Source organism: Bos indicus x Bos taurus, chromosome 21 (assembly GCF_003369695.1).
Source record: "Bos indicus x Bos taurus breed Angus x Brahman F1 hybrid chromosome 21, Bos_hybrid_MaternalHap_v2.0, whole genome shotgun sequence".
Taxonomy (NCBI): Eukaryota; Metazoa; Chordata; class Mammalia; order Artiodactyla; family Bovidae; genus Bos; species Bos indicus x Bos taurus.
The window spans coordinates 33,756,654-33,766,621 of record NC_040096.1 but is presented as its reverse complement, the minus strand read 5'-3'; the positions used below and the strand labels follow the sequence as shown (position 1 = coordinate 33,766,621).

Here is a 9,968-nt window from a genome sequence, read left to right as displayed (position 1 = left end):
GGCTCTCTGGCTCCAGAAACAGGGGACTTCAGGGAGATAAGTGGCGACCCCTGGCCCCTGCCAGGCTCAAGCCCCCTTCTGCCTTCACCCCTGCAGACAGCCCAGGCCTGGTTCCCAGAGGGAGGAGGGGTACAGAGAGAAATGACTTTCTGGAGGCCAGTCGATCTCCAGGGAGGAGCTGGAGAGGGTGGTGATGGGTTTGGAGTTGAGAGGCTCTTCCCTTCCCCCAGTGGCCATATGGTCCCTCCTCCAACACTGGAGGCCCCGGCAGGGGCAGGCAATGGGACATCTGGGGGATGTCCATTTGCTGAGCCCGAGCTGCTGGCAGTGCCTACTGACCCAGCTGACTCCTGAGGCTGGGCTGGGGGTGGGGAGCCGCACATGAGGGGAGTACGAGGGAACCATGGAGCCTGCTGCCCCGCCTCCCACCCGGTGCCTGCCAGAAATCGCTGTTCCCAGAATCCGTGTGAGGCTTGGAGCAAGGGAGCCAGGCTGGGCTAGGTCTGGGGAAGCAGCAACGCTGAGGCTGCCTTGTCTCTAACCAACAAGAACCGTGCCTGTGTCTGTTCGATCATGACTGCAAGTCTGTGTGGGGTCTGCATGGGTATGTGAGTGTTTTTGTAGATGTCTGTGGCCTGTGGCCTGTTAGTATCTGTGTATGTGTGGCGGGGGTGGGTGTGAGTTGCTCTGGGGAAAGTGCCCCCTTCTTTCACACCCCAGCCTCGGGGTCAGGCCACCTCCCTCTTAGGGAGGGCCTGGATGGTAGCTGGCCTCTGAGGACAGCAGACCTTCTAGACGGCGTCCCTCAGGAGCCGAGGTTCTGTGTCCTCCTCACCCTAGCTGGTCAGGCCGGCCAGACGCCTGGGTCCCTCAACCTGCTCCAGAGGCCCATCTGCTTCTCCCGGGGCTGGCCCCTTGGGTGACAGAGGGCCCAGTGCTGGCTGGGCTGGGGGACTTAGTGGAGGTGAGGGCACGGCAGGGTGAGCACCCAGAGGCTGGGAGGGAGAGGTGGCCTGCCCTGTCTTGGGCACTCTCAGAGTGTTAAAGGTGAGAGATGGAAACTCTTGCTCCTAGGGAAAAAAACTTATTAAAAAAGATTAGCATATTTCCCACAGGCCTGTCATTTAAAGAAAGTCCTGGGGAGCCCCACCTCCTCTGGCTGGGCCGCCTCCCCCCTTGGCAGGTGGCTTAGACACCTTCCCCAGGGCCTCCTCCGCCAGCCTCTGGCTTCAGGTCTTTCTTATACCCAGTGCCCCCATGGGGGCCCACTCCCCTCCACAATCACATGTAGAATAGTATCAGACCCCTGTCCTCAGATCGCCAATGCAGACATCACAAATAGAAACTGGGGCCTCCAGGGCCAAGCTTTTACCCCATTATCCTTCTATTCGATTAGTCTTTCACAAACCCCATCCTTCCTCATTCCCACTCTCCCTCCCATCCATTTCTCTCAATTTATCCCCACAACTGGATCCATTCATTCTCCTCCCTCCTTCTCATTTTACTCAGAGGGTTTTCTGTCCAGCCCACTCCCAAAAATAATCTGAATGCATTCCTCTGAAAATAACATTTTTTTAATTCTGTGTGCCAGGCTCATTTAATCCTCGCAGGTTCCCACGGGGCATTTACCTTCATCCTCATTTTACTGAGAAACAGGCTACTCAATGGGTCCCAAGCTTCAGAGCCACAGATCAAGGCCAGGAGTTTAGCTCTGCTTCCTGCCTTCCAGGTCACTGCTCCACACTGCCACCCAACGGTCAGGCTTCTGGAGAAGTTAGCCCTTTAAGGGAACTCGGGCCTTGGTGGCTGCCCAAGGGGGCGAGCTCCATCTCCCTAAGTTCCCAAAGATGCTCCTCCCACCCGAGGGTCGGGGGAGGGCTGCTGGAAACTACCCCAACTTGGGGGGCCCTGGGAGCTGAGCATGAGCACAACACACCCTAGAGGATGCCCTTTCCCTAATCTGGCTCTCTGACCCAGGGTGAGAGGGGGCGGAGACACTGGGTCCTGTCTAGGACGAGCAGTGTGCAGCACAGACATTCAGCAGAATCACTGTGGTCACTGGGCCCTTCTCCCCGTGCAGACAGGAAGGGCCTTCCCTGGGCTCTGAGGCCTGCGCTTGCAGCTCCCCACTGCTCTCCTGGACGGTGGGAGGCCTGGTAGTAGGTCAGCCTGGCTCTCCCGGAAACCCTGGGGCTGAGGGCAGGGGGCAGATGTGGCTTTCACTCCCCCCAGCCTATGACCTCCCCCAGCCTCCCGCTCCACCCAGCTTTTCCTGGAGCCCCTCTAGCCCCAGCCTGTGAGCTGGGGCTCTCTCTGCTGTTTTTCTCAAGGCAAGAAGAGAAGAAGAAATTCAGAAAATAATTTAATAGAAAAACAATGAATTATATTCTTTACACCCAGTCTCCTATAGGGAAGGCAGACAACTCTTGCCCCAAGGAGGCATTTAAGGACAGAAGGATTAGAAATCACTAACACCCTCTCTGATTGTTTAGAAAAGAAAAGGCTAAATAACTCCAGGTAGACATATTCTTTCCAGGTTAAAGACACTTTGTTCTCCTGGAAGCCCACGCAGGGGCTTGAGGAGAGAGCGACAGTGCCACTGGAGAGATGGGGAGAACCCAGGCCGGGAAAGGGGAGGAGCTTGCCTGGGGTCACACACTGGTGGAGCAGCCGTGTCAGACCCAGGGCCAGGTCCCTGGATCACTGGTTCCCCTGGGGCCCGCATGCCTCCCCGTCCCAGGCCTGGACCAGCTCTGCGGTCAGTACCGGCATTCCTCAGAGGGATGAAGGTGGGAGGGATGAGGACTGAGGACCCCTCCCCTTGTGCCCTCCAGACCAGGGCAAGAACAAGGCATGGGTTTCTCAAATTTGCCCCATCTCTACCAAAGATATTGTTTTCATGCATGAAGGATAATCTTAAAATATCGAGAGGGTAGGCCGGGGTCAGCTCCCGGAAGACTGGTTGAGCTCTGCAGGGCTGAGTGCATATGGTGGGATGGATGGTCCCTGAGGGGTCTTGGAAGCCCTGTTCCAGTGCACAGAGGGAGGTGAGGCTCCCAGGAAAGACAGGGGTGGGTACAGCTGCCTGCTGGCAGGGAGTGAAAAAAGCAGGAGTGCCCTGCAGAGGGCCCTGGCCCTCATCTCAGAGCAAAACCAGAAATCAACAGGCTCAGCGCCCAGCAACCACCAAACAAAAGTCACGTGACAGAAACACACTTCTCCAAGAGTTCTCCCCACCCCAGGCCAAGGCCCCATGCTCCCGGCACACACCACGGGCTCTTAGACTCTCTAGGAAGTTAGAAGTCGCCCAGGGGTGCTGGGGATCCTGTGGTATGCGGGGGTCCCAGAATTGGCCATCCAGGAAGCCTGCTCCTTAGTGTTGCTGAAGGCCACAGAATTCTGGGGGCCAGCTGGGGTGTGTCTCCAGTTCCCAGTGATCTGTCCGATCATCCTTCAGGGTCACTGCAGAGTACAAGCTGCGGAGGGGAAGTGGGGAGCGTCAGTCTCGGGTCTCCGGCAAGAGAGGCAGAATCTAGGGCTGCCCCAGTCTTCATCCCTCCTCAGGTGAAGGGTCAGACCCCAGGGCAGGACTCACAGCTACGAACAGACTCCGACAGCCCCTCTTTGTCCAGGGTCTCGGCTTCCCAGTGAGACTCTTTCATCTGCAGAACATAAAGGACAGACTGTGAGAAGAGGCCTTCAGACAGTAACGAGAGGGAGTCACAGCACAGGGAGCAGGGGACAGACAGCCATGGGCAGAGAGGAACAGAACGCACAAAGCTTCGCCCCAGTGTGGGTCCCCACATGCCCACCTTGACCTGCTCCTTCAGGTACTCAGCCCGAGCCATGAGATTCTGAACCTGCCAAGGGAAGACATGCCCAGGGACGCGGGGTGAGGAGAGGCCTTCAAGTCAAGCTCCTTCTCACTCCTAATGCTCCCTGGGATCCTCTGCCTCATCAGAACAACTTGCCTGAGTCCTTCTCTGCCCCTTCCTCCAGAAGCCTCCTGACTGCTGCTCAGTTCCCAGACCCTGCCTGTCCCTCTGCCCTGACCCAAGCACCTGAGCCCTGATGACGTGCACGGGAGTCACCAACTTAGCAAGTCTGTGAGGTTTGACTCCCAGACCTGGGGCACCTTGAGGGAACCCAAGGAGGTCCCCACACATGGAAGCAGGGCAAATGGGGAAGAGGAACCCCACCCCCCCATCCCCACCGACCCTCCCAACCCCAGTGGGCACCTCAGTGTGAAGCAGCTCCCGCCTCCGGCCTGAGGGCTCCGCTGCAGAGAGAGGGAGGGTGCGTGGTGAGGGCGGGGTGGCCAGGGGCCGTTGGGGAGGTGGGGCTGGGGCCTTACCTGCCAGCAGCAGCAGCAGCTCCCCCAGACTGTGCTGGTACAGGGCCAGTGCGTCCTGCTCCCCGCCAGCCTCTTCCTCCTGCAGCCACATGGACACTAGGTCGTCTAGGGGGACGACCTGGACTCCTCCTGCCCCGCCCAGACCCCTCCCAGCAGCTCCAAACCTTGGCCATGGCAGCCGAAGCCACTTCCAGGGCAGCCAGGAGGCGCGGCTTGTCCCGGGCCATCTCTGGGATGAGGGGCAAAGATGCACTGTGACAGGGGCCGTCTGCTTTCTCACCTCAGGACACCTACCTCCACCTCCCTCCCCCTTGGGCTGGAGGGAAGTGGCCGGGGAACTGGTGGTCAGTGGGGGTCAGGGCCTACCTCTGAGCAGGTCTCGGGCAGAGGTCCCTTGCCTCAGCAGGGCCCGATTGGAGGAGGAGACAATGGCCTTGAGCTCCTCAGCCCGGGATACATACTGCCCTACCTGCTGGAGGGCAAGGGGCTGAGGAAGGGCTGTCCCCCACTGCCTCCCTCGCCAGCACCCAGCTCCAGGTTCTCCCTTTGGGTCCTCAGTGATTGCCCCAAACTGCAACATCAGTTGCAGGGGCCAACTGAGGCCAGCCTGAACCCCTTCCTGGGGAGGGAGGTTCCTCTAGGAGAGCCAACCCCCAGAGGCCCTGGGACCCCTCCCCATGTCCTCAGGGGACTCTGATCACCTTTGCCTTAATTGCCTCCTTCCGCTGGGCATCCACTTCATCTGCAGAAAATGGGGGTTTAAATGAGGCCTCTGAAGCGAGGAGACCCCTGCCTCACACCAACCCCTCTGGAATCCCCCAAAGAAATGAGTTCCAGGTTTCTCCACTGTCTTGTCTCCCACAAAATTCTGGAAGAGGAGCTGCTTCTGGTACCCAGCCACTGTGGCTGTGGCTGACCCTGTCCTGCCACACCCGCCTGGCACTCACAGTGCAGGGCGGGGACGAAGAAGTCCAGGGCCTTGCAGTAGAGAGACAAGGCGGCCGCAGCGTCCCCCTCCTGGTCCTTCTTCACAGCCTGCACCACCAGGGCGGTCTGCGGGAGGGCAGATCGGGAGTCATGCCCACTCCCCACACTCACCGCAAGGGGTCATCCATACCCTGAGCCCACCCTCTGCCTCCTGCTGGGCAGGTCACCTGGTAACCACTGAAAGGGGTCGATGAAACCCCCCACCTGCCCTCAGCCCACCCGTCTCCACTGGCTGCTCACTGCTCGTCCCAGGCTCTCCCCACTGGGCATGTGCTCCAGGTCTACCCAAGGGTGGGCGAAGAAGTCCTGGAAGGAGATGCGGCGGCTGGGGTCCCGCTCCAGGAGCCGCTGCAGCAGATCTCGGCAGTCGTGGGAGAGTTGGGGCCGCAGGGGGAGCTGCGGGGGTAGGGGTGGAACAGATCACACTCAGCTCTGGCACCCTGGCCCCCAGCCCCCAAGGCCTGTCAGGACCACCCTGCCCTGGGGGGCCCCCAAGACACACACTGACAGATGGAGAATATGAGGCAAGGAGGAAGAGTGACAGGTCAGAATGTGACAGCCAGTGAGAGCCAAGCCTCCTCCCCAGGCTCCTGTCTTTGTGGTCCTATGGACTGTAGCCTGCTAGGCTCCTCTGTCCATGGGATTCTCCAGGCAGGAATACTGGAGTGGGTTGCCATTTCCTCTCCAGGGGATCTTCCCAACACAGGGATGAACACGCATCTCCTGTGTCTCCTGCATTGGCAGGCAGATTATCACTGAGCCACCTGGGAAGCCCTTCTCCCTGTGGGGAACCTGAAACAGGCTGTAGGGCAGGCCTTTTGCTCCCCACTTTGGTTGATCTGGGTCACCGGGACTGCATGGAGCCAACTGTCAGGCTAGAGCGTGCCCAGCTCCACAGTGGTGGCCTGGAGCCCACACCCCAGTCTGTGCAGGTGGCAGTGAGCTCTGCCACCTCAGGGCCCTGACTCCCGCTGCGCCTCACAGTTTCGAAGGCCCTGCTAGACCTACCTCAATAACCCGGTTGCTCCGGATCTTCTCTTCCAGCTCTGAGAACGACCTGGAGGCAAAGGGGGGCTGCCCGAAGAGGGCTTCTGTGGAAGGGAGGCAGAGGGCAGGCTGGGAGGGGATAGGGTCAAGCTGGGCCTGGCCCACTCCTGGAGAAGGGCCCCAGACCAGGCAAGTCAGTGTTTTCATTAAAACCCTTCAGGAGTGGCCCAGTGATGCTCTGACTGAGGATGCTCTGACAGTGCAGGCCTCCACGTGGGGGCAGGGGACAGAGCTCTCACCATACAGGATGACCCCCACAGACCAGAGGTCTACACGGGCATCGTACTGCCGCTGACACACCATCTCGGGAGCCATATAGAGTGGGGAGCCACGAAGCACGTGCTTCTCATCCCGGGGGGACATGTGCTGTGCAAAGCCAAAGTCTGCAGGCAAGAGGCCAGGCAGCAGGCTCAGTTTCTGCTCCTGCTTTACAGACTACCCGTGGGTTCCTGGGCGGGATTCCTCCCACCCTCTAGACTCACCAGGATTAACCCCACTTCCCTAATTTGCTCATGTCGTTTCTCTCACTACAAACCCTTCTACCTCCTTGAGGGCATATACTCTACCCATCCTGCACAGCCCCCTGCACACCTTTTCCCAGGAAGCCCACACCAATGAGGATAAGGGCTCACTAGGGGTTGACCTCTCCCTCACTGTCCTACTCAGCTCAGTGGACCTCTCTGGCCTCCAGCTTCAAGTCAGTTCTCCAAATTTTATCAGGGGCCACAACTACCCCTTTTCCCACTCCACACTTTCCAACACTGCCCCAGACTGAGTCATAGTCGGTGATGGATAAAGGACTAAGTCTGGTCACACTTTGAACCCTGACCCCACCCAGGATATCACATTGCTGGAGTCAAGCATCGGTAGCCTGAGAAAGGCCCTACCTTTTGGTGACGGGGCCCGTCCCTGGACATCCCAGCCTGTCGCTGTCTGATGACTCGAGGGCTCCATGAGAACCAGGGCTGCTGAGCGAGCCCAGGCAGAAGGAGCCCTCTGCACACCACCCTCCAAACCTCCACACCTTCCGTTCCAGACTCATACCTGCCAGTTTAAGGTGGGGCTTCTCCAGGGAGCTCAGCAGAATGTTCTGTGGCTTCAGGTCCAGGTGAGAGATGTTCCGTTCATGTAAGAACTGCAGGGCGCTGGCTAGGCAGTAGGAACCGTGCAGAGTGACAGGTCAGAGAAGCCTCTCTCCCATCCCCTCTCTTACCTGCCTGCCCAACCCCAGTTCTGGCCTGGTCTACCAAATGCTTTTTTTTTTTTTTTTTTTTTTTGCCTGTGCTACATCTCAGCTGTAGCATGTGGGATCTAGTTCTCTGACCAGGGATTGAATCTGGGCCCCCTGCGTTGGGAACGCAGAGTCTGATCTAACCACTGAACCACCAGCAAAGTCCCTACACCAAATGCTTTACATACAAGCACCAGGCTCCCCCCCAACTGCTAAGACTTTGCCTCACGCCCACCTCGAGTGACCTCCTTCCTCCCTTGTGCTCCTTCACAAGTCTCCCCTCCTCCTAGAAGCCTCCCTAGATGTCCCAGCCCTTTAGGCCCTTGCTCTTCTCCTTGGCAAAACACTTGGGTCTTCAGAATGCTCCATGAGGTCTTTATGTTACTGAAGATGTTTCACGTGTGGAAGCTGGTACTCCCCACGGATGGGACTCCTCTCCATCTCTCTCACAGCATCCTTAAGCCAGGGATGGGCAAAACGAAGGGTGGGCCCTACAAATCCAAGCTGGGATAGCAGGCAACTGCTAAGAGTGTCACAACTCTAAGCCTGGGGCAGGGGTGGGGTGGGAGAGCAGAGATCATGGGAAGGGGCATCAGGCTGGTGTCAGAGGCTTTTACCCAACTGCTGCATGAAGACCCTAGCCACCTTCTCAGGCAGAATCCTGCGGGTGTGGATGAAGCGAGACAGGTCACCTCCTGCGCAGAACTCCATGATGAGGTAGATGTTGTCACTGTCCCACTGGGGTTAGAGGCAGAGAGGAGGCTTGAAGAGAGTGGCCCTTCTCAGCCCCCTTCGGTGGTCACCCCATCCCAAGCCCACACCTGGAAGTCTTTCAGCTGTACAATGTGGGGGTGTCGAATGCCCTTGAGGATCTCAATTTCTGTCAGGAGGTTTTCCACGGATGCCTTGTTCAGACTCTTCTTGGCCACACACTTTATGGCTACCACCTCCCGAGTATCCTTCTGTGGGGACAGGAGATTCAAGGGCTCTGCCTTGAGAGGACCAAGAACCATGCATGGCCAGAAGGCTCTGGTCCCCTCTGCCCTGCTCCTCCTCTCTCGGCCTACCCACTCACACCAGCATCCAGGTTGCCCAGCTGCCCTCTCTCAGGCCAGTAAGGCACCCAGATTCTGGAATCCTGGCTTCCCCACTAGCCTCTCTGCTTCACAATCCCTTTCATTGTATTCTAGAGTGCCCCTGCTAAGGCATGTTATTCACTGTTCTAAACTGCCCACTCTGCTTCCTAAGTGGGTCCAGCCTTCTAGAACCCTGCCCCAGACTCCTAGCCCACAGGTATCCTCCCTGTTTGGAGCCTAGTCTTCAGCCACTAACGCCGAGGCTCCATCGAGGTCTTCACTCGTCTCTCCGCACAACAGCGGTGTTTATTTGCTTTGAAGACCTATCTGCGGCGGTCACCGCACACCTCCTCCACAGAAGGTCAACCTGGCACAGGCCAAGCCGTGCACCCTTAGCTCACGCCGTCTCAACCTCTCCCCGTTTCCCGGCCCGGGCTTGCTTAGCGTCTGGCGGGCACCAGGGCCAGAACCTCAGAAGTTCTCGAGCCCCCAATTGCTGCCTCGCACAGAAGCCCCAAGGCGCCCCGCACCCACCTTGGCGTAGGCCTTGTACACCGTGGCATACGTGCCACTGCCCAGGCGCTCAGTGAGAATGAAGCCGTCCAGTCGCGGGGGGCCCCAGCCGGACCCCGCCATCCCGACAGCCCGCGCCCGCGGCCGGGCGCTTCCTGGTTCCCGGAGCCGGGGTTCCGGCCAGGAGCCGAGAGGGGAGCGCGCGCGCCGCGGTAGGACCGGACTCCACACTGCCCCGAGCGGCGCCCGCCGGAAGTGCAGCGAGGCAGGCGGGGCGGGGCGCCGGCGCCCGACCGCCCCGGCGCCCCTCCCCTCCAGGTGCGGCTCCTGGGAGCCTCCGCCTTCACCTGCACAGGAAATCAGATGACTCGCCAGTACCCGCAAGATCCATTTGGAGATACGCAGGTCCTCGCGGGCCTAACGGGAGTTAGCAGAGGTCACCCGGGAAATCCCATGCAGGCTAGACAGCATCTTATTAGATCGCCCATGTGAATGGGATAGGAGAGAAGCTCTATCTAAGACGTGGATAGGGTGTGTTCAAAGAGGCCCCTCTCCTCCAAGACCAGCAACTGTGAATGTGGAAGTACTGGAACAAGAAAGTACCATGGAAGAGGACAAGCAATCTCAGTAAGGGGCTCACACCCAGGGGTGAGGGACTGAGCCTGCCCAGACTGGCCAGGGAGCAGAGTGACCAGACACAGCATCTTCATCTTCTCACCTACGGCTGGCCTGCCTCAGTCCCTACCCTACGGGGCACTCC

At 59.0% G+C, this 9,968-nt stretch overlaps 1 protein-coding gene across 2 annotated transcripts; it reads right to left on the bottom strand.

Moving 5' to 3' along the window:
* Positions 1 to 2,349: 2,349 nt before the first annotated feature.
* Positions 2,350 to 9,404, bottom strand: ULK3 (unc-51 like kinase 3). Of its 2 annotated transcripts, XM_027522058.1 has the most exons (16): positions 9,230 to 9,366; positions 8,441 to 8,581; positions 8,237 to 8,357; positions 7,433 to 7,537; positions 6,628 to 6,771; positions 6,350 to 6,432; positions 5,582 to 5,737; positions 5,302 to 5,407; positions 5,056 to 5,096; positions 4,721 to 4,823; positions 4,519 to 4,583; positions 4,355 to 4,433; positions 4,239 to 4,279; positions 3,813 to 3,860; positions 3,596 to 3,662; positions 2,353 to 3,476 (listed from the first exon to the last, which is right to left on the bottom strand). In XM_027522058.1, the coding sequence occupies exons 1-16, from the start codon at positions 9,329 to 9,331 to the stop codon at positions 3,460 to 3,462; spliced, it is 1,419 nt and encodes a 472-aa protein (XP_027377859.1). In that variant the 5' UTR covers positions 9,332 to 9,366; the 3' UTR covers positions 2,353 to 3,459. The 2 variants fall into 2 exon arrangements, with proteins under 2 accessions (XP_027377858.1, XP_027377859.1); XM_027522057.1 differs by having other exon boundaries at positions 2,350 to 3,476; positions 4,239 to 4,433; positions 9,230 to 9,404.
* Between the last annotated feature and the right edge of the window lie 564 nt (positions 9,405 to 9,968).